General features: G+C 42.9%; 1 protein-coding gene across 2 annotated transcripts; it reads left to right on the top strand.

The window, feature by feature from the left end:
- The first annotated feature begins 181 nt into the window (after window positions 1-181).
- tax1bp1a (Tax1 (human T-cell leukemia virus type I) binding protein 1a) lies at window positions 182-23,919 on the top strand. 2 transcript variants are annotated; one of them, XM_080045984.1, is made up of 17 exons: window positions 182-285; window positions 1,690-1,910; window positions 6,781-6,883; window positions 7,514-7,707; window positions 8,529-8,684; window positions 12,789-12,937; window positions 13,570-13,660; window positions 13,804-13,989; window positions 14,505-14,756; window positions 15,207-15,398; window positions 15,536-15,608; window positions 16,083-16,663; window positions 18,457-18,543; window positions 19,897-20,065; window positions 20,640-20,854; window positions 21,587-21,669; window positions 22,456-23,919. In XM_080045984.1, the coding sequence occupies exons 2-17, from the start codon at window positions 1,722-1,724 to the stop codon at window positions 22,664-22,666; spliced, it is 2,931 nt and encodes a 976-aa protein (XP_079902110.1). In that variant the 5' UTR covers window positions 182-285; window positions 1,690-1,721; the 3' UTR covers window positions 22,667-23,919. The 2 variants fall into 2 exon arrangements, with proteins under 2 accessions (XP_079902110.1, XP_079902109.1); XM_080045983.1 differs by having other exon boundaries at window positions 13,570-13,687.
- The last annotated feature ends 730 nt before the right edge of the window (window positions 23,920-24,649 follow it).

The following is a 24,649-nucleotide window of genomic DNA, read 5'->3' as shown; positions in this document are numbered from 1 at the left end:
AAAGCAATGGAAAATAATGTGCACACTTATTGAGGCAAATTTAATAAATTAACAGAGCTCTCAGAGCTCTCTCCATTCGTCGAGGCAGCTGCCTTTCCACCCTCAGCATCCTCAGCATCATTGGTACTGCTCAGCATCCCGGAAGTTCAGCACACTTTGCTCTTTCAGGAAGAGACGCATCATCGTCACAGCTTTGACAACAACAACGGCGACACTGGGAGAAAAAACATCGGTCTGTCCGGCAGAAACTGCCTCTTTGTTGCAAGTGGAATTCATATGAAAGGGGTAAATCTTTCCATTTCGAGCTAAACGAACGCCTGTTATTGTCGCGTCTTGTGTCAGCAAGCTAGCTGTCCGGCTGGGGTAATGTTTAGCTAGCCAGTGACTTGACACGACATGGCCTGTTCACGTGTGCTAGTGTTAGCTGCCCTGGCCGCTTTGAATAAGACTATCCTCTGGCTCACTGAGGCGGTTTTATACGGCATTGCTGTACGATAGCTGTTCCGTGAAACATTTACTGTTTGTTGTCCGCTCTGGCTCAGTGTGTGGACGATGTTATGTTAGCTGCTAAGCTGACTCAAGCATCAGTTATGACTGAGTCACTTTCACATTTCTCTTACTGAGGAGTCCAACGTGAAAATCGAGGGCAAGAGGGTTTTTTGTTGTGGTTGTTTTGGTTTTTGTTGTTGCTATATGTTCAACCAGTAAAAAGATATATGGATGACAGCCATCAAACGTTTAAACCTGCTCCTACTCTCATGACCACAACCAAAGGTTTAGCTAGAGCATTTAAAAGTCTGCTGCCTTGCTGTAAGATACAGTTACTACATCAGTCAGCTGTGTGTTCAATTTCGGCAAATAAACATCCTCTACTCAAATGTATATGTATAGTCAATCAATTTAGGGTTGAGTTTTTCATGAAGGTGGATGGATTGCAGGAGTCACATGAAAATGAAATATTAAAAAATGTAAAGCTGTAGAGATACGGCTTTAATATAAATACAGTGTTTACTGTCCAACCAAGGCTTTGATCAACCCCACCATCAGCAGCACCATCTCTTGATTTGTCAAAGCTCCTCCAGAGGTACAGAAGACACCGTTTATCCCTAGACTGTCGTTTGTTGATAGGAATATATGGTTAATAACATATTGTGCTGTCACCGAATTAAACTGCACTAGTCTAGCACTTTTACACACTGCGTACCTGACTATTGCAGTTTCCATAAAACTTTAATGTACTGTCTTTATTAAAGAATAAATTATTAGTTTTTCAACGATATCTGTTTTTATTACAATCTTATTATCATTTTATCCTGCTTTTCATTGTTGACTTCTTTTCTGCGGAACTGTTGCGGGCTGTGTGGGCACGATATTTAGTTTTTTATTTATGTAAAAGTGCGCAGAAAAATAATAAATTAATTAATCTTGAATCGTATTACCTCTGCTCAGAGGTGAGTATATGCTGTTTAAATGTGTCATTCTCCACTGCACCTCTGCTTAGTCTTTTACACAATCAAAAGAGACGGTGATTGGAACTCAAATTAGAGATGTTTTTTACTATATTTCTACCTAATCTGCTTTATTGCTGAGTGTCTGTGTGGCTAAAAGACAAAGTTTCCTTTTCTTCACTCTGATGTTTGCGCTACTCAACTTTTCCCGTCCCCTGCTCTCTTTTGTTCTGCCTTACAGACCAATGAAGTGACCAACAGCAGCAGGACAAAATGTCGTCGTTCCAGGTGGTGGAGTCGTCGCCGGGCAGCAGCGTCAGCGTCATGGAAACATCTAACTTTGCCCACGTCATCTTCCAGAACGTGGGGAAGAGCTTCCTGCCCCAGGCGCCCCTGGAGTGTCGCTACACCCTGACCCCTTACATCACTCCCCACCCCAAAGACTGGGTGGGCATCTTCAAGGTACATTACACGCACTAACACAGCTGCTTCAAAGAAAGAAAAAAAACAAGGACGCCCAGGACCAGACTTGCCTTAATCCGAATCATGTGTGTCACAAAAGAGAGATATTTTAGGGAATGGAAGTATTCCCATCTTATTACATGAGTGTTTGTGAGATGGATTATGTGTTAGGGTTTTTTAATTAATTGGACGTAGGCTTGCAGTTGGCAGATTAGCACATACATCCGCCTCCACACTAATGGTTTCGGCTCTACACTACATGCCTAAAACCTTACCACAAGCTTTTGGTGCGGTTGCCTTTGCACGCAGAAAGAGGAAAGAGTGTACACGGTGGGCTGGTTGCAATAGGTCTCGCTGGGGGGCAAACATTTGGTGTTCTTTATGAACCACTCTGATTCTTATTAGGACCTGTATTCTCCCCTCCCCCCTCCACGTCACTTGCCCCCCCTGTCCCCCCTGTCTTTCCATCGGTCTCTTCTTCTCTCTGTGCTTCCTGCTAACCAACCTCCGCTCCGTTCTTTTTATCCAAGCCATCAAATCTCACACGTAATTAACAGGAAATGTGTACCAGGAAACTTAATGTCTCGTGAAGTCAACAGACAAACATTTTATTGTTGTTTAAGAACCTGACTTCAAACCCCGCCAGCTCAATTAACAACGAATAAAGACGCTGGGTTTATGTGGAAAAAAGTCAATTGGAAAATGTAATTGTCGTAATTCACGCTAACGAAGCCTGTTTGATGGTCGGTGCTTCATGTCAGCGAACACGCATGCCGCGCTTCTTTAGTCCTGTTCACATCACGTCTATCTGTTTATATAATAGATGGATGGTTAGACTAAAGCATTGAGGGTGCTTTAAAATAAATACATAATAATCCTCTCACTACTTTGATTAAACAATTTAACAAATTAAAAGTGTAGCCATTCTAGAGAAACCTTTTTGTCAAAAGCACGTCAAAATCAGCGAATAACTCTTCACAATCTGCTACCTGTACATATTGTGAGTGTGCTGAAAAAAAATCATGTGTTTATACACAGCCTAGGCTCTGTAAACTGTTATGTAAACAAAGAGTATGCTAACAAAGGGGGCCAAACATAGCTAGCAACATGCCTGTTTAGCACACATAGACAGTACGTACAGGTAGGTGGGTCGTGAGGACATATTCACTGATTTTGAAAAAAAGTGATTTTGACAACAAGCGTTCTCCACAATGGCTGACTCCACCTTTAATGAACCCATGCTACCCAGTGATTCTTACATTTTGGCTTGCATTTTTGTGTTTTGAATCTAAATCAAAAAAGCAACAGGTTGGTGGGTTATTAAAAATGATTGATTTCCATCTGACTTTCCCCACTGAGCACGGATGATCAACATTGATCAAAATGTTCCTGTCTTGTGTTATGTCTAGTCTTTTTCTGGTTCCCAGAGGCAAAAGCTTTGTGCAGAGATGAGTCAGGGAGAGAGCATTCCCCCCACCTCGTACCATTCTAATCTACAGGCGTTACCTGTTCCAGAGAGAGGGACTGAGCTATGAAGCAGACTCTCTGCTTCTGAGGATGACTCAGAGGGCACTGTCTTTGGAGTTGTTCACAGACACCCCCTAGTGGCTGAACATTTTCATAGTACAATGATGAGGATAACATGCTCCTAGAAAGTAGTGCACTCAAACAGGACTCACATGCAGTGTATGCACAGTGAACATCAACAGTGCACTCTCTTATCAAGCTAGGCAAGTCTTTTTTTGTGCCTTCCAACAAATATTTCTATACATCACTTCTAAAATTGAACACATTTGTTTTCCTTTATATATCCAGTTCAAATGATGGTTTGGTGTAGTTTGAATCTGATGTTTTACAAAGAAACAAAAACTCACTTATGAAGCCCTGTAGAGTTTTATTTTTTTGGTTGTGGCATGTTTGTCGGGCCGGCAGGGAGAAACCCGTTGTGTAAGTGTATAATTTTCTTGTCATCGTGCTGTACCCTCACACCTCTGGCTGAGTGATTGATTGCCGCTCTGCCTGTGATTATTTTATAACATCACTCCAGCGTTGGAATGCCTCACCATACCTGACCAAATGTCAGTCAACTTCACTCTGCAATTAGCAAAATAATTTATGTCTTTCTGTTCAGTCTTAAGCAAACACACATTCGCAGCTCAGACGCTGCTGGAGGTGGAAAGAATGTTCCTAACCCATGTTTCCAAGCTGATTACCCATTTGTGTGGAATAGCATTATACTCACTTATTATATACACTTAAAGTGTAATGGGTTGATAAGGCAAACACTGCTTTTAGAGATCATGCAACAGCATTATCAAACTGGATAAACTGACATAAACTGGTTTTGAAGAGCTAGTTTGATTTACAGTTAAAACTTCCGAATGTTTTCTCTCTTGTTTATTCCTGAATTAAATTCTTTTTTTGAATAACTAATTGTTACTTTGATTGTTTATTTAAACGTTGAACAGCAGAAATGGTTGTACATAAACATAGTAAACTTTATTGGCATGTTATTAGTGAATCTTTGAAGGTGAGGACGCGTCAATGCAACAGAGCAAGTTACTCCTCCCAGTCAGTGATGCCGGTAACGCGTTACTTAGTAACTTGTTACCGGCATCGGACCTCTTTTTTCAGTAATGAGTAATCTAACACGTTACTATCGTTACTCATCAAAGTCACTGTGCGTTACTTTTTCTGTCATTTTCCTTAGTGAAACATTTTATATAACTGCACAAATGACTGTGATTGCGATTCAATGTAAATAAATGCGCGCATGTCTCTAAACGCTCCAACCGCTCCTCTTGTCTTTTTGGTAGCGCCCCTCGTCTCTGACATGCAGTGTGTGTGTGTGTGCCTGTGTGTGTGTGTGTGTGTGTGTGTGTGTCTGTGTGTGTGTGTGTGTGCAGCAGCATTACGGCTGAGTCTAAGCTGAACTGTGGCGAAAAACAAACATTTCCCCCCCATGAAATATAGCGTCTGCTATGGGGATATTTCAGATTCGGGTACGGTGACGTTGAAGAGATAGAAGTGTTTAAAACTTGGAAACTTATAGTCACATGGTGACCGGTGGCCGCACACACCCAGTCTATCAACACATGAGACATCGCAGAGAAAAGTCAAATGAATGCATGAGAGTGAAGGGCTAAGCAAGTTAAGTTTAAAGAGGACCTATTATAGTTTTTGACTTTTATGACCTATAAACGTTGTTATAATGATTTATAGTCGTGTTTAACCATACTAGCGTATAAAATAATTACGTACATGCATTAAGACGTATTCCCTGCTGACCGTCTGGGGTGTCTGTGCAGAGCACTAAACACTAGGGCAGCCGGTCGAGAAGTCACGTGATCAAATCGTTTCAGAATTTCCTGATATTCTTGTTGTCACGAAAAGCGGATGTATGGTAATGCTGCAACATGCCCCCACCTTCCTGCTCAAGTCTGCCTCGCGCCACTGAAAGTGTTCCGGAAGGAAGGTAACCAATCACAACGGAGTGGGGTTTGCAGGAGGAGGGGGGAGGGAGCGGAGAAGCACAAAGCTGAGTGTTGAGAGAGACTGCAGTGCGCGCTCAGATGAGAGGAAGAGTTTCCCGAAAATCTACATGGTTTTTTGTGATGTGATTCATGTCTGGTTGCTCTATAGCAGTTTTTAACAAGAAATTAAGACCAGAAAAGTAGTATAATAGGAGATCTTTAAAGACACTGCTACTGTCTTTGCACTTTGGAGGAATGCATTTATTTTCATGGGGGGAAAAACTTTTTATTACATTTTTTAAACCATAATTTTTATTATTTTGAAAACAGTATGCCTATAGGCTACTACCCTACAAGCTTTATTTTATATATTTTCAATGATTCTTAATATGTGCATGTTTTAAATTGAGATATATGGGTTTCAAAACCTGTAAAGTAACTTGTAATCTAACTTAGTTACTTAAAAAAAAACTAATCAGTAATCTAATTTAGTTACTTTTTAAACCAAATAACTAGTAAAGTAACTAAGTTACTTTTTAAAGTAACTGTGGCAACACTGCTCCCAGTGCATTGTGCAATCCGTCCTATACCTTTGCCAGCGCAGTCCAAAAAAGGCAACTTTCTCTTGCGCCAATTTTCATTAATTTTTAAATATTAAGAAAAAAGAAAAAGGCCCGCAGTACTACAGGTGGTTGACCTATCCTCGGCTGAGGCGCAGTTATGTAATGTCACAAACATGTAACGCACATGTGAGTTGATACGAGGTGTGCAACTGTGCGTGTGTGTGCGTGTGTGTGCGTGTGTGTGTGTGCGCGTGAGCGTCCCAGACGGCCAGCGGAGCGTGTGGTTGAGCGCGACAGATTTACGACGCAGGACCTGAGTTATGATGTTCACAACTCCCTTTCATCATCTGTCACCAAACAGCACATGAAATCCATGGAATTACATCTCCCTTGCCGTTTTGTGTAAAATTTTCACCTTTTTTTCCCCGTCGTTCTTATTTGCCCTCCCCCTCTTCTCATTTCCACGTGGATTATTCTCTGCCGTCTCATGAGCCCCGCGCATGTGTGTACACGCACGCAATGCTACATGCACACACTCCTGCCGTTCCACCCCATTCTCACACCTTCACTGCCCCACTTTAGTGTGAGCCCAAAAGGGGCAGGAACTGAGGGGAAGAAGAGAGAAGGAGGTGTGTGGGGAATGAAAGGGCACGGTTTTAAGTGTTTCCGCCCTTGCCTTGAACATTGTATGCCATCGTTTTGCTTACCTTTACCTTGTGTTTCTAATGAAATGGTGAAATAAGATTTGGCTATTAAAAATGTAGTTTTCACTGTCCAGTCTGGCACTATTTTCTGTTGTTGATGAACATTTTTCCTTATGTTTTACCGGCTCAGGTTGGTTGGAGCACAGCAAGAGATTACTACACCTTCCTTTGGTCTCCCATGCCTGAAGACTTCGAACCAGGAATTAATGTGCACAGGACTGTGGTGTTTCAAGGTACACACACACACTACGTCAACCACTATACAGACTGAGGGTATTCCAAAGTTACTCCTCCATTTTACGGCGCATATAAAAACCAGCACTTTTATTTAATAAGAGAGCACAACCGCAAACGCGGTGCTCAGGCCTGGGACCTGAGCACCTCTCAAACCACACTCACACACACAAAAACACACACACAGGTTAAGGGCATGCAAACAGTCTTTTAACTGTGAGTAGAACGGTCAGATATAACCCAGTGAAAAAATTAGAGCATGCTGCGGTGTGTCAGTAGTCAGTAAAACTGGTCGGCTGCCGGATGTTCTGTGTTTTCTCCTCCGTCCCACAGAACGAGGCCTCACATGTGAATGATGTGCTCCAGTGAGATCTCAAAGTGTAGCTGTGAAATATGAGCTTATTAAAAATATGGACATATTGAATGTTTTTTATGAATAAATTTAACTGTGGTTGCGCTTTGTGTTTAAGTAGGGTTTGTGCTTTTTGGTATATTTTCTCCATTTTTGAAGCCGTAAAATGTTTTGTCCAGACATACTTCAATTACTACTTGATTAAAGCAATGTCAAATAAAATGAAAACAAAAAAAGATCATTTAAACGCAAACGGTCACTCTTGTCTCTTTTGTAGGTTATTACATTCCTAAATCTGACGGGGAGTTCTACCAGTTTTGTTACGTCACACACACTGGTGACATCAGGGGTGCCAGCACGCCTTTCCAGTTCAGGTCAGGCACACCCACTGAAGAGGAGCTGCTCACTGTCACCGAGGACGACAGCAACTCAGACATTCTGGTCGTCACCACCAAGACTGGCCTGCTAGAGGTAGGCTACACCAGATGGAGATATTATACCTCTTGGTCTTCTTGGCCCTCATTAAAAAATCCCCTGCCACTTCTGTACCATACCGTACCTGACTGTAACGTCACTGAGTAGGAGGAAAATAAAGAATTCCCCTTTGTGCATTCATAAATTATTATTGTCCTACTAGACAGCCTTATACAGGGGTTCCCACGCACATGAAATTCCTGGAAAAGTTATAACATTTGAACAAAAATGTTTTCCAGGCCTGGCAATTGTTTGGAGTTAACCTAAATGTTTTGGAAATGTTTTGAATTTACACTTATTTTTTCGCTAGTGTTTAAAATATGTTCATAAAAATCATGTCTTAACCATAATGCGAAAATAGTTCCTTGAATTAGACTATTGTTTTAAAATCTAGTGCTGCGCTGCACCTGTGTGATCTTTTAAACTTCACGTGATACACATTGTGATGCGGCAGTTAGTTGGCAGTTTTTATTAAAAGAGTGGGTAAAGTTGGCAAACTAAAAGTTAGCAGTTAAGCATGGAAGTATGAGTTAAATAATGGCTTTCGAATGAAAATTGGCTTGTAGACTTATGACTCGAGAAACATAAAGAGCCTCATTATTGAACCATATGATTGCTTAACAGGCCAACCTACTTTAAGCTTTTCAAATAAGGCTATGGAAATTGGGTAAATATAATTGAAAAGTTTGGAAAGTTCATTGGTAAAAAAAATATGTGAGAACCCTGCATAATGTGTGTAAAACACACAATATACCATAGTACAGGTATCATTCTCATGGTGTGTCTCTTTTGCCCTATGCTCCCCTGGTGCCTGGCAGCATGTGGAGGAGGCGCAGCAGGAGCGCAGGGAGCTGCTGAAGGCCATGCGTCTGCTGCAGGAGGAGAAACAGCAGCTGCAGGAGGAGCAGAAACGCCTGGCCAGAGAGAGAGAGCAGGAGAGGGAGACATGCTGCCTGCTGCGCACACACAACCAGGTTAGAGAGACAGACAGGAAGCCAGGGCACCAAGCAATGCACATTAGTAGAGATGTAGAAGATCTAGTTTGTGGATGCATTTCTATAGTTAGATAAAGGTGTAATCAAAAGATGTTAGTGCAATAATGAGATGAGATCTGTTTATTGTCTTACACGGTATACAGTCCACATCACAACGCCACAGCCGCAGATACTGTACGTCAGCTGATATATTTAGGTTCCGAGCACCGACTGGTGCGAAGCCCTATTGAAACCGCCAGGATTCTTATTATTAATATTCCGACTCGTTTTTGGCACTTTTCACCTCCTTCCCGTCATGCATAACTTGAAAATGTTTTGCGTACCCATCAGACCTGCAAAAAAATTGAAGTTATCGTTGGTTTCGAGACCGGGCCAAAAAAACGGCGACCCCTGTGGCCAAAAACGTTTTTTAAGGAAATGCATGCTCAAAAATTGGGCTAGAAGCCTTAAATCTTAGGACAACATGTAATGGCCCGAGGCGCACCTAAATGCAATTTTATGTCCAGGGCCAAAATCAACAGGAAGTCGGCCATTTTGGATTTAGTGCCTAAAATCGCCATAATACAAATTTTCACATATCGACGAACTCGTCCTAGAGTTTTTACGTCAGGAACGTCGAACCACTTCTCAAATACTCAAGACGCTTGCCCGATGTTAAATTGCGAAAAGATTTCAAAATCACAGTAGTACAGTAGTTTACTGGCGAAGACGCCAAGCCGTCGCTTGGCATCTTTGCCAGTAAACAGGAAGTAGCTGTAACTCCACTATACTCTGTCTATAGTCTGATCTTCTCAACATTTGATATGCTTAATGAGACCCAAGGCCTGAGTAAGCCCACACAATAATATTAAGAAAAAGTGAGAGCGCCAACTGCTGGGCAAAGTAAATATTGCATGCTAGTTATTTACCTAAGTCCTACACACTTGATCAAATCAACCTCAGAGCAGCGGAAGCCGGTTCCGTCGGCTCCGTGGCCTTTGTAGTTTCTCAACGTCATCGCCTCGAAACAGGAAGTCGCTGTAATTTCGCTCTGCACTGTCCCTTGTGCTCCAAACTTCACCTGCCTGGTAAGAGCCCAGGCCTGAGGTCGTCCTCGCATCCGTATCAAGCGTGTCGCGGCAACTTCTGTGCTTCCGGTGACAGGTATTACTGTGCCGCGCGCTCCGAAGAGGAGGACACTGCGGCGCATTCTCTCGCGCAGTCGCCCGGAGCGCCAAGGCCGGCTGGGATGGTGTCCAGCACGATGAGGTGCGAGGGCCCGGTCATCACTGCTCGCAGTTTTAATTTATACTTGAAATAAATATAAGATATGGCAATATTTCTGAATCTACAATGAGGTCAAAGACCATGCCAATGCTGCACTCTACACACATTTGTACTTGCTTACTTGAGTAAACTTAAACTTTTCCCACCCCTTTCTTTGTCACATTAAACCATGATATATTTAATTAATTGATGAAAGAAAGGAAAATGTAAATTATAAATTATAAAGGCAGAGTTTCAATAATTCAGAAATGTGTTTAAAAATATACTTTGCAGCTTACACACACACAAAAAAGGCTTTGGGTGAGTTTCAGTGTGTTTGCACATGTGTGTGTTTGCATGGAAGTGTTTGGGGGTGTGTACATAAACAGACGTGTGTGGAGCCGGTTCCCCACCAGTGATCACAGGTCTGAAAACTTCAAAGGCCCCAATTTATGAATAATCTATGTCCATGTCCAGGAGAGTGTGTGTGTGTGTGTGCGTGCGTGCGTGCGTGTGTGTGTGTGTGTGTGTGTGCGTGCGTGCGTGCAAGTCCTTTACGACCTGACTCACTGGGCCAGAACGGAATTGGGACGCAGTTTTCTTGGGCATCTGGCGTCAGGCGACGATGCCATCGCAACCACAGAGTGAACAAACATGACGTCAAACACATAAACGCACACACACACACACACACACACACACACACACACAAAGGCTTGTGTGCGTACACGAACACTCAACCCCCTAGCTCCTCACACTCACATTGAGGTTCTACACCACCAGGCCCCTCTAATGCACAGTCACACACGCACAAGCCCACACACACACACACACTCACAAACTCACAAACACAAACGCACTCATTATGCCACCCGCTTGCAAACCCTTTTAGTCTGTGTGTGGAATGAGAGGAGGGTAGTCCGCAAAACCGCCTGCCTGAAAAAGGGCCCTGCCCAGCCTCCGGGACAAACACCACTCAGTCACGCGATTCAGTGGCCACTGCTTTTTCTTGTCTATTTTCTCCCCCTGTCCTTCCGTCCTTTTCTCGTTTTCGTCAAAAGCAAAGCAAGCAGTTTGAAGATAAAGGAAGTTCAACAAAATGATTAAAAAAAGGAAACTTTAATCCACTTATTTTTTTTTAATAGATATATTTAAAATGTTCTTGATTTAATTTACTTTCTACGCCATTCCCCATTCCCTCCATATTCACTCACACACCAGGATAAGTCATATTTCATATTGTTTTCTAAGTTGCTGATTTGATAAGCAGTAGCTCAGCACACTTGCCTAAAAACAGTCAACCCAAGTAAAGTCAAGGAAAGCTGAGGGGGGCGGGTAAGGGGGGTGTGGATGAAGGAGGGAGGGGTGAAACACTGAAACTTGCCAAGACATTTGTGAGTGAGTTTGAATCTAGTCTCTTATCGCCCCCTAGTGTTGCTCCTCGGTCTAGGCTCAGAGTAAGAGCAGGCTGCTTTGAGTTAGTCCGCTGCTCTTTTTTACGAAGGACAAAATCGCCATAAATTACGTGGTAATACACACACACACACACGCACACACTGTTATTACCATGCTGCCTTTCATTCAACAGACATGTCCTTCTGTAGATATACGACTTGTAGGTGTGTGTATCTTTTCTGGAGCATTAACAGTACAGAGTCAGCTCATGCCACACTGGAAAGAAAGGGGAAAAAAATAAATCCCGGGTTTAACATTAAAAAACATAAGTACATATTTTGTGGCTGCTAATTTTACGACCGCACTTTTTATAAGGTCTTTATGCACTGCTAAAGTGCTTCCCCAACGCCCGCCGTAAAAATCATACAGTAATCTACGCAGAGCCGAGCCCAGAGGGAGAAAGGCCGGAGTGTGCATTGGCATGTGCACGAGCACTCTGTCTCCTCTGCGTTGGTGGCCGCTGTGCTAACCGTGTGTGTGTGTGCGTGTGCGTGCGCGTGCGCTCGCTCGCTAAATAGAGAGGAGGGTGTGTGCTGAGGTATGTTGTCCTGTCACAACCAATATTAGCCGTGGATGATTTAATGTCTCTTCACTGCTGATCATTTGCAAGTTCAAACAAGGCATTTCCTCCTGCAGAAGACACAGACCTCATATGCTCTAGTGTGCATTACCACCAGTGAGTCAAAAGGAAAACACTGAAGCTAGACGGGGCTAATGTTACTGTTTGTTCAATTGGAACATTTAATGAACTTTAAATACTAAAGGGGTGTTTTTTTGCGTCCATCAAAGGATCACTTGAGTCATAAGTTATATTTGTGATTGACAAGACTTGACTTAGCCTCAGAGGGTTCATTCTCATGTTACAACCGCAGTTCAAACAGGCAATAAAATGTGTGTGATTAATCAAATGAATACCAAATATAAAGTTCTTCACAACAAAGGTTAACAACTGGCTAAAAGCAAAACAAGCCTCTACCCATTTTGAGCTTACTTTCGTTGCGTACAGCAGATTATAGTGTTTGTAATGTGATGATATCGCTATCTAAATGTTTCAATTGTTTTGTCTCTTTATTAGCTTGTTGTGTATTTGATGTATTTGCATTGTATATTCTGTATGTATTGTTGTTTTTGCTTTGCATTTGTCTGACTCAACATCACTGCAAATGATCACCCCTCAATTGATCTCTCGAGTATAAATAAAGAAAAAAAGAAAAAGTATATATACAAAATGATGAATTATCACCATCATGGGTATTACATCAGCTCCTGACGCTTAGCCCTCTTTCTCCTCCTGCAAAGTTCAGCCTGCTAATTCAGCTGTTGTGATTGGCTGTAGCACCTCGTCATTGTGGTCCAATAGCTGCGTGTCTGTCTGTCCCTTAGGAGCTGCTGCGCTCGTCTCAGGGCCTGTCAGAGGAGAGGGAGGACGTGAGGCGCCGGCTGACGGAGGCCACAGACCGGGTGCGCCAGCTGGAGGAGGACCTGCTGGGAGTCACCCAGAGGGGCCTGCAGAAGGAGACCGAGCTCGATTGGTGAGTGCTAGAATGCTAGCTACACGTTACCCAATCAATTATCCCTTAATGGTTCAGCTGTGGCCATGCAACCTTTCGGGGAAAAAAAATTCCTAACTTTGAATTAAATTGAATTGAATTGATAAAATGTATTTCAGACAAATCAATCAAATCAAACATATCTAAAATACAAAACAAAAGCACAAATAAACAATACACACATAAGATGTTCAAATTATTTCACAAATAAGTAAAAATAAAAAGCATATTACATTATATTCCATTGATATGCCTGAAAATTAGTAGGAAGAAGTATAAAACGTACAGTATTTAATCCTACCCCTTTTCCACAGCTCAATAATTAATATTTATTAAATGAACTTCCTGTGTTAAGGTCTAATCTCTCTATATTCAATATATACAATTTGCTATACTATATTTACATTTATATATTTATACAATCCATATCTATCTATACCATATTAATACTTCGATAGGTTCTGGTTAATAATTTGGTAACCTGTATACATACATAATGTTATTCGGAAAGGTCTTCTGAAATGTACATGCTAGTTACTAACCCTAAAACATGGATGGCTTGAAAAAAATTGAAAGCTGTGCAAAAGATATTTTGGTCATTTCCCGCCCCACAGCCTACGCGACCGTCTGAAGAAGCTGACCACTGAGAGGGACATCCTGGAGAGCCAGCTGAAGAACGAGAAGGATGAGAGAGACCTCTACAAGGTGGGAGAAAGCTCTTGGAAAAAAAAGGTTGGGTCAATGAAAAAGGAGTTGTATTTTGACTTACAAGGCCTGTGCGATTGTGTCTTTATTCTGACCTTTCCCCCCCCCCCCCTCTTTTCTCTGTGCTTTCACGTCATCCTTAGGCCCATCTGCGTAGCACTGAACTGGAGAACACTAAGCTGAGTGCGGAGCTGCAGATGCTGAAGGCGGTGGAGCTGAACCGGGAGGTGACCATTGCCCAGTTTCAGGAGGAGCTGGATCGGCTCAGGGCCTGCGTCGCCCAGCGGGACAGCCTGGAGAAAGAGCTGCTGGCACACAAGACTGACAAGGTACAAGTGGGTTGTTCTGAAATGTCACTGCCAGGATCAAATAAACTAACTAGAGAGCCAAAGTATGACAAAAGTAATAAATACTCAACTTAGTGCACATTCATACCTAAGCCATACACAGGTGCATCTAAAAAAAATAGAATTTCAATGAAAGTTCATTTTAGTCCATAATTTAATTCAAAAAGTGAAACCTTCATATATTCTTGATTCATTTCATATAAAGCGATCCGAATCTCGAATATAAATACTTTTCATAAGGTAGATATTTCTTTATTATTAATTATAAATAAATACATTTTGTGATACTGTTTTTTTTTTATTCCATGAGCTGTAAGCCGTAATCATCAAAATTAAAAACAAAAGAAAGAATGACACATTTGACTTAATGAATCTAGAATATAGCCTATATAAGTTTCACTTTTCAATGAACTTCTCCATGACATTAACATTGTTTTTAGATGAACCTGTATGTTGTTTGTGTAGTAAAATAATCAGTCCACTTGTCATATCTGCAGGCAGAGCTGTCACGTGTGCGTGAGCTGCTCCGTCAGGCCGAGGAGCAGCTTCATGCGTCCAGGCAGCAGGCCTCGCTGCTGGCCTCGGAGCTCCGCGACTCAGCCAGCGCCCGGGACCACACCATGACCGAGCTGTACCGCGCCCGCCTGGAGGCAGACAAGCTCCGCGCCAGTCTGGCCGACGCTCAGGCCGAGTGCCAACGCATGGAGAGCCAGCTGGACCGCATGAGGAGCACTGCACAGAAGGAAGTGGTCAGTGTCAAAAAACTTCCTCATTCTGGATGTTCTTTTTTAAGTCCAATGCTCTGATAGGCTAGAGCTGAAGGAAGTCTCAAGTATGGCTAAAATCATGATCACAATTATTTTGATTGATAGTGAAAGCACAATTATTTTACACAATAATTACATTGGCTTTGGAAACATCATGTATTTAGTACCTTTTTTTAAATGTATTGGAAAAACTGTGTTTTTAACAGTGGATTTCCTTGAACTATTATCTAAAAACATGCCCTGGCTCAAAGGCTAGACCTGACTTAAAATATTATCTTCTAAAAGTAAATTCTCTTATTTTCATAATTGTTATCTAATCGTTATTAAAATTCTATTTAACTGAACAGCCCTTGTCTGAGGCAAACCATGGAGAGGTTGCTCCTGTGGGAATTTTCCCCTTTCTTGAAATTCGTCTTCTTAATTTCTCCCTAGGGTGTGGGCACCAGCGGAGAGATGACACCCGGCGTGATGGTGGTGTCCGAGGCAGAGGCCGAGCTGCAGAGAGAGGTGGAGGAGCTGAAGCTGCGTCTTCACATGGCCGCCGAGCATTACAAGGAGAAATACCGGGAGTGCCAGCGCCTCCGCAGGCAGGTGGCCAAACTAAACACCACTGAGTCATTGGGGGTGAGTAATATTGTCTTCAAAAAAAAAACATGAAAAGACAGGGGCTGAAAATATATATTACACACGTTATGCCTAAACCAGTTGGTAATACATTATATGGATACATTGTTCTTTTTGTTGTGTGTGTATTTCTGCAGGAGCAAAAGAGAAATGCATCCACTGAGACGACACTGGAGCCACTGACCCCTAGTCCAGAGTCACCAACAGATGGTAAACATGCACACACACCTTTTTTTTTTTTACCTTTATTTATACAGGTATATCCCATTGAGACCGAATACTCTTTTGTAAGGGAGACCTGTTCCCATTCCCACGTTACCAATCGCACACACATTCATACACCGATAGCAGGCTAACTATCGACGTTCACACCTGCACACATTCACATTCAAGTGCATTAGTACTGTATGTACTGTATATGCATGTTCTTATTTTCTTAAAGCTATAGTGCATATCTTTCTGTCTTTTGCGGTTTTGATACTGAGAAATACGGAGAGAGTTCAGTGGAGATGATAGGCTTAATCTACTTTGTGTCAACTCGTTTGGCGATGGCCTGAATGTAAAGGACATTCATTTATTTGAAAAATGTACGCACTAATGCTTTAACACTTATTTTAAGGGTTAATGATATTAAAGGCCATCATCGTAATCATCTGTGTTCAACTCTTACTTTTTTTTTTACAGGGAATATAGTCACTGCAGTCCTACAACAAGTCGCTGAGATGACAATCACTCCAGAACTTCACAACAGGGAAAACGCACATATTGATTTGTACCTTAGCACAGAGAGGGGAGAAAGGCAGCGAGAGAAAACAGTAAAAGTGAGGGCCGAGGTGGAGGCTGAGGGAGAGGGAGAGGCAAACCAAGGAGAGGATGATGGGCAGAGAGAAGAAAAAGAGGACGATAGAGAGAAGAAGAAGAAAGACAGTCTGCCGGAGGAGAGCCTCAGGATGACCAGCTGGGTGGAGGTGGAGAATGAGAGGCAGAACGCCGAAGCCATTGGCCAGGCAGGGGAAGATGAAGTAAGAGACCACGTAGATAAAGTGAGGAGTGCAGAGGAAGTGAGGGAAGGCATGGAGGAAGTGAGGGATGACGTAGAGGAACAGGTGCTGCTGGAGGAGGGGAGGGGCACGACGGAGGAAGAGAAGGAACAGAGCCGCTCAGTGGAGGAGGAGCTGGCCATGATGGAGGAGAAGTGGAGGGAGCAGTGCGCCATCAACGAGACGCTCCAACAGCGGCTAGCCAATGAGGAGGAGCGATTCAGAGTAAGACACACTTCCAAACATATGATATACACCATAGAGTATATCTCAGAGAGACTGACTGTGTGGTTGTGGCTGGAGGTAAGAGGGATGCTCTCTCTCTCTCTCTCTCTCTCTCTCTCTCTCTCTCTCTCTCTCTCTCTCTCTCTCTCTCTCTCTCTCTCTCTCTCTCTCTCTCTCTCTCTCTCTCTCTCTCTCTCTCTCTCTCATACAAACCTGTTCTATAATCATATTCCTCCATTTTGATTAATTTTCTAAAGACAAAAAAAACACACTAATAAACCTATAAAATATTCAAAATTGTAAAAAACATATACATATATATGGTATTATTATAATCTTAGATTCCCAGAGTCCAAGGTAAACTCTTCAGAAAGATAGGTATATCCAAACAACTGCAAAAAAACTATATATTGATTAAACTTAATATTTACAAAATTATAAAACTAAAATCCTCAAATTTGACAGGCTGTAAGAACCAGGGAATGGTTGGGAATTGATGTTGAATAATTTTCTAATTGTTTAATAAGGAAATTGTAACAGAATAGTGCAACATAATACTAATGAAGGAGAAAAACTATGAGACAAATATTTTAACCCAAAGTCTAACCTTTGCTGACTCAGAGAGAGAGAGTGGGCATAACCAGTGTCAGCAGCTGGTACATGAACACATTGTTTTGGAAGAGTATTATTTTGATAGATTTTAAATAGCAGCAAATATAACAGTTTACTTGATCATTCATTACGGGAGTAACCCAGTTACTCCATGCATTAACACATAGCCACTGTGTCCTTGCCACACATGGGCCAGTGTGTGTGTGTGTGTGTGATTAAATGCGAGCGCTCCCTGCGTCTCTGTGGGCCTGTTCCATTTTGCGTGCGAATGTCCGCCAGAGTACCTGCTGCCATTTAATCTCGGTGAGTGAGTGTGTGTTTATATCGGCGCTGTAAATAAGGCTCTCCCCAGTCTTTGATAGAGTCTCCTGCCCCGGGGGCCCCCCAGCCGCTCTTAATGGCCCCGGAGACTGACAACAGAGTCGTCCGCAGAATGCCGTGCTTTACGGCTGTTTACATCAGCCACCCAGAGGACAGAGTGAGAGAGAGAGAGGAATAGACAGAGGGAGAGACAGGGGTAGGGGATGGCGGCACAGAAATTCACTGCTGCACAATCCCCTTCACCTGAACTTAACCCGCTAATGCTGCGCCGTAAATTAACCAAAGAGGTGGGAGGGAGAGAGAGGACAAAAGGAGATGAAAGAGCATGATGGGGAGGAGAATGGAACAGAATTTAAGAGTGAAAAGGGCAGGACAGACAGACAGACATGAAGCAGAAAGAGAAACCGAGGAGGGGAGCGGAGCGGAGGGGGGACTTGGAAACCTTCGTAATGGGATGATATCATAGCAGAGCCGGCAACTAGCCATGTAAACTCTCCCACAGGGTCAGTCCTGTCAGAAAGTAGGAGATTTACTACGATCCCCCGGGCTGCTCCAGTCTGCCCTGGACTTGGACTCTTGTCTCTCTCTGTGGCTTTAGCTGTGTGTGTTTTACAGTGAGCACCGCACGTTTGACGCCGCTCCATTCGGCTGCAATAGAAACTCAACTGACCAAATGTTGTGTTCACTTGCCTCGCCTGCGTGCACGAAGACATGCATTCACAAATGGAGTGGGAATCCTACATGAAAGGAATCTATGAGTTGTTTAAGAGAATCTTTAAGGAGTTGTTTAAGAGATATATTTGAAAGGATAAATTAATGTGTTTTTTCTTTCTTTCCTTGTGTGTGTGCTCTGTCTGTAGGTGCAGATGGCAGAGCGGGCCAGCGAGGTTACGGAGCTGAAACGCAACCTGGCCCAGGCCCTGAGAGACAAAGAGCTGCTACAGGAGGTACAATCAGCACATCATTTATATACATGGCTAGTGTTTACCATTACAACATTGTCAGTCACTGCTACAGGCACCAGACCTGTAGAAATGAGCCATCACTGGATGGATCGTCCCTTCACAATCAATTATAAACCCTATCTGTGCCTTGTATGAACCCTTTCTGTAGATGTTCCTTCACTTTTCCATATTCCTAGCTAGCCATTAATTAATACATCTATACTTGCTTCTTTTGCCCAATGGTACAGTGCCATTAGAACAGTGCAAATGCCACGCGACGTGTCTGTTTCACCTTCCCAACCCTGGTTTAAATGTTAAACCTGATAGCAGCGCACTAATGAAGTCATCAAGAGAGGAGGTCAGAGTGTGGGAATAGAGAGAGGAAGGAAGGAAGTAGAAGAGGGAGAGGCCGAGCAGAGGGAGCCAGAGTCTGACACCCATTACAGTAATGAGTAAGGTACTAATGCTCTCGCTTCATATATGATCACAAAGGGCAAAAACAGAGTAGAGGGAAAGATACTTAAAGCTATAGAGCGTAACTTCTGTTGCCCCCCCCCCCCCCCATGTGTTATTATAACAATCTACAGGTGTTTCCTTAGCAGTAGAATCAACAACTGAAACATTTCTTGGGCACTTCTTGAGATTTATCAGAGCTCCTGTGCCAATGTCGGGGGGTGACATCAGTTTGTAAACAATGCCATACTGAGAAATACAAAGATCTTTGTGGAGCTGAAAAGGCATAATCGGCTTTGTGTCAACTCATGTGGCAATGGCTTGAACGTAACTGAAATTAGATTTTTTCTGAAAAGGTTACGCACTACAGCTTTAACTCCCGGTGTGGGAGTGCAAAAAAGTGCTTTGGAATTCCTCTCACACAGCTGTTCTCATAAGTCCCTCTCTAATCAGACTGATAATGTTGACGTGTGCGGTGGTCACGCATTCAGCATGTGCGCACAATAGAGCTGCAAAGGAGTTTTTTTGTTAAAACACAAAAAAAAAAAAAAAAGTAAAATAATTTATAGGTTTTAAGAACTTCTTAGAATATGCACAGCTCCAAAGGTGTGCGTGCAGGATGTGTGATGCATTCAAAGTCAGATTCTTTAACTAAGCAGGTCTCTCTTGAGAATGAGACCCCGTGTAAGGCTTTTTAGTTGTCCCCTTATGTGCTAGCGTAGAAACATGGTGGCGTGCCCCGCTCCCATCTATTGGAATATTACATTCCATTTCCACCAAGTCGGTTTTGAAAATTGCAGATTCCCTTTACACACTGCACCTTTAAGAATATGTCATCTATCCTTCTGAAATCCTGTGACACTCATGGCCTGGACCTTGTCTCCATCTTCCCCCCCCCCCCAGGAGCTGCAGCGCTGTGTGTCCAGGCAGAGGGAGCAGGAGGCTGGGGCTGAGATGATGGTGCTGCGCTACCCCCTGCCCTACCCTCAGGACCCCTCTCCTCCGCCCCTGGTGCCTCAGAGGCCCGCAGAGCTGCAGTACGGCAATCCCTACTCCACTGACACAACCAGAGGTGGGGAGAGATTAACGCTCTGATCGATCAATCTTTAATTGTTCTCTTACTCTCTAGCGTCTGTCATTTTGATGCTCTTTTGTCCGTGTGTGTGAAATGTCACCTATTATGCAAAATTCACTTGTTCATGTTTTTTCAACATTAATATGGGTCACTACAGTGTGACTAGATACTCCCAAAGTGTGATAACAAACAACCCTCTCTCTTTTGCTCCACCTCCACTTTACTGAAAACCCGTGTTCCATAAGGGGAAAAGCCACACCCCACCCTTACCAACCTAAGCACTATCTCCAACTGTGATAAGCACATCCCCAGATATCCCTGAATCTAACTGACAGTAAGATTCAGGGCCACTCAGAGCAGACTGGGCTTTTTGGAAAGCTTTAAAGGTTAAAGAGACAGGCTCTAAAATGGAGTGTTTCAGACAGAGGCTGAAAATAGGAGATTTAGCAATGGCACTGAGAAATAAATTTTTTTTGGACACTACACCATAGCAGAAACCCAAATTACACTTTTGAACCTGAAGATGATCATAATAATGTGACCTTTAACTGATTTATTTTTATTTTTTTAGACCGGGTGGATGTCGCGCTCTCTCCCGATCAAATGTCCCGTCCTCCGCCCGAGGCCCCCTCAGCCTGCGCCCCTCCCTGTGCTCCTCCCATCACCCCCCAGAGCCCCAGCGCGGCGGGGGGGCCGGGCTGGACCCGCCAGGTGGTCTGCATCCAGCCCTGCCGCAGCACCGGCTCCCCTGACAACGGAGAGCATTCACCAGAGGAGCCACGCAATGTAGGTGCACGAAAAACACACTCAGCCACCACATTAAAATAAAACCTAGGCATTGGTATTATATTGGAGTATCTGTAATCATTTGGACTACACATATATTATTAAACATCACATTAAACATCGATCAAATTACCATAAGTGATCACAGCATCGATTTGAGTTTGGTCCAGCAGTTTATCCGTTTGTCCTTCTGTAGAGCTTTACACGTTACTTAAGGCAAATGCACGCCAAAATTACTGTGATCCCAGATGTTTTTGTTATTTTTCGCTGTCTCTCTCTCTCTCTCTCTCTCTCTCTGGAGTGCTCCTCCGTGATGAAAGAAGGGAATAGTAGCTTGCCCTTAAAAAATGAAGCTTTGAACTCATTTGCATGAAGCTCTAATTAACGTCACTCCCTCAGAGCCCTAGAGAGACGAATATAACAAGGGCTTGGAGAGTAATTGGGGGGGGATTTTTGCAAAGGGACAGACCCGAGATCAGTGTTCTGTAGGATTATATCTTTGGTTGTTTGGGAGCGAGCCATGCCTCACGAGGAAGGTCCACCGTGTGTTGTTCTTTAAATAGTAAGAAGACATACCTGCACACCCTTATCTCTAACGGTTCACTTGTTTGGAAGCCACTTAGACCCATTTTTCTCCTTTTTTAGTAAGCACCCTCTCGCTGGTTGCTTTTTCTTCCAGCTATTAGATAAGCCATCCTTTTCCATCCCTTTGTGTGTGTTTGTGTTGTATAGGCTGCCGATGGAGCTCAGTCATCCTGTGATCATCAGGCCAGTGGGCGGAGTGAAGCCAGGAGGAGTTTCTGTTTTGACTCCAGGTAGTGTGCCTGCCCCCCCTCACACACACACACACACACAAAGAATGGTATTATATAGACTTTGATTTTCTAATCTAATCTACTACATTGTATCTTTGTAAATATCACCGTAGTGTGCATGAACGGTAGACTGAATCGCAAAAAAAAAATGTCTCATGCCACGTCAAGAAGACAAACTATAATTGGGTGTTTTTGTCTTGAGTGGACAACAATGAAAGCCAATGTTGCAATTGAGAACATGGATCAATAGGCAGAAAAACAAAACACGATTCCACGAATAGTCGAATAATTTTTCAACCAATTAGATTTGACTATGTAAATTATTCGGGGACACCTCTACAAAGGTCACAGTCTACTTTTAACTGGATGGACTTGTCATGTATAATAAGTCGGTGTGCACGTTCCCGGGACATGATCTGAAAGTAAACTGACCCATGTGTTGCCCATCCCCATCTCCACCACCACCACCAACCCTCTTTCCCTTTTGTCGCTTTGGCACCCAGGCTCTGGAATGCTCTGCCAGCATTAGGTTTGCTGACAGTGTGGACTGTTTTAAGGGTCAATTGAAGACTAACTTGTTTAGGCTAATGCATTTGGGTAACTTCTGTCTTTTATATGTTGCCAATTGTATCTGTTGTGTTTTTTTAATTCATTTTATTGTTAGACATATTTTTTACTATGTTTTTATTTTCTATGCGCATTGTAAAACGCTTTGTGACTCTGTCTGTGAAAAGCGCTATATAAATACATTTTACTTACTTAATGACTTACTTGTACTTCCTCCAGGAGTGCCGTTCACAAGCGCTGCCCGCTGTGCGAGGTGATCTTCCCGCCGCACTTTGAGCAGCGCAGCTTTGAGCAGCACGTGGAGAGCCACTGGAAGGTCTGCCCCGTCTGCTCCGAGCAGTTCCCCCTCAACTGCCAGCAGCAGCTCTTTGAGGGCCACGTCCTCACGCACTTTGACGGCAACGTGCTCAACTTCGAGCAGGTGGAATGAAGATATTTGGAAGGGAGATACCGGTAAATTTGTGTTGTTGTCAGCTATTAGTTCATTTATGATCGGGGTTCGGTTAAGTTGTCTTGTTGATATGCTGTACAATCATTTAGCACTTTTTTTTTTATTTGCAATCAAGGTAAGAAAAGAATGTAGTCCACTTCTGGAAGGAAGCACTTTTACGTTTAGCTTTTTAACGTATTATACACAATGGGTTATATAGGATCATTAACTTGATAGAAGTGCCATGGCCCTTTTTACGTTTGAATCATTTTTAGGCTTATCTTTCTGCTGCAAGGGACTCAAGCACCATTAGTAGTGCATGCACTTATTCTGTGTTACTAACTACAAAATGACAGCTGTTTAGGCTAAAAGAGAGAACTGTAGCAGGAGATTGAAACAGGGCTTGGAAGGAAAACCCCATTTAGAATGTTAATGTCCTTGTTCTTTAACATGTCTTTACTGATAAAGCAGCCAAGAAATATTTGAATTGTCCAAGTGTTCAAATCTCGGGGAAGGCAAAAGGGAAAGGAAAATGTTTTTAGTTTTTTTTGTAAATGTTAATGCTAAAATGTGATGTCTAAGAGAGCCATGTGAGTGTGTATATTTCATTGAATGGAATAGGAAGTGATCTCTAAGAATCTCCCATACTGCGGCACTACTGTACGTATGGTAGTGTTTTGCCAAGACGTCGGATGTTAAAAAAACAAAAAACAGCACTACGTTTTTCATGTATCTGCACTAAATAAGGCTTTATCTTGAATGTACTGTAAATATGAAAATATGTAGAAGTCGTGGAGAGAGACCTGTGTGAGATACTTTCGTGACCCCTGCCGCCCCTCAGTGTTTACTTCCCTCATGTTTTAGTGATGAAAGAAAGACCTATAATGTTTTACTTTGGTCCGTAAGAAGCTGGGCAAAAAAATTGTACACGACACAAAGTTACAGACACTTTTATCCGTTATGTACTTCCACGTTTTAAAACTAGAGTTGTGAAGAAAAAGTCATGGCTTTGTGTGCATTTCCACATCATGAGTGAGTGTTATTTATATGTGTGTGCGTGTCCACAGGGCTCTGTTCCACTGCTAGTCCATTTTCTGTCTTTACAAAGTGACCCTCTGACAGTGTTGTATTCAGGCTTTAAAAACTGCACATGCCCAGTAATCATGAGGAAAACGTGTGTGTGTGTGTGTGCGCGCGTGTGCATCAAGTGTCTTTTCATGCGAGTGTGTTGGGAGGGCGGTTGAAGTGTATACTGTAAACTACTGCAAAGATCTTTATGAATAAAGTAAGCTTGTCTAAATGCATTCATCTGTAACACTGTTCTTTATTTGAGTTGAAATAACACAACAGTCAGTGTGAGCTACAGAGCTTTTTTACTTTATTTTGCAGGTTTTTTTCAGTCATTTCCTGTTTACATTGAAGCAGCTTCTCTTTTATATAGAAAGACAGTTTGACATCATTTACAAGTTACTCTGCTCAGAACCTGTTGTCGTCCCACCCCCCCCCCCCCCCATACAAAAAGGTAACATTGGTCTCCACGTTACATACGAAAATATAATTTAAAAGCACTTGACAACACGTAACAATACATTCACTGTACAGGTATACTGAAACCCCTCCCACATCTCCTCCTCCTTCTGCACACAGCCTCCACTCCTCCTCTCCCACATGTGTAATACTGCAATTGGCCCCCTGTGTAAAGCTGAAACTATTGCCATGGCGACCGCTGTGTCCGCAAAGCGGGGATGGTTTTACGAGTGTTTGACAGAGCTCCTACGGGAGGCACTCAGTCTCTGTCCATCTCAGCATGTCTGCTCTGATCCCAGCCGCGGAAACACTTCCCTTACGCTCAAGGGCTGGAATGAAGCTTTCGTATCGCACGCAAACCATTATCTCAGGGTTACGCTGGGGGTACTAAGTCCACAGATGTACTTTGAACTGATACCCAGATTTGTGAAATTTTGCCTCGCTTATTTGGTGCTT

The sequence above is a fragment of the Ammodytes marinus genome (genome assembly GCF_949987685.1).
Source record: "Ammodytes marinus genome assembly, chromosome: 17".
NCBI lineage: Eukaryota > Metazoa > Chordata > Actinopteri > Uranoscopiformes > Ammodytidae > Ammodytes > Ammodytes marinus.
This window is presented reverse-complemented; position numbering and strand designations above follow the sequence as displayed.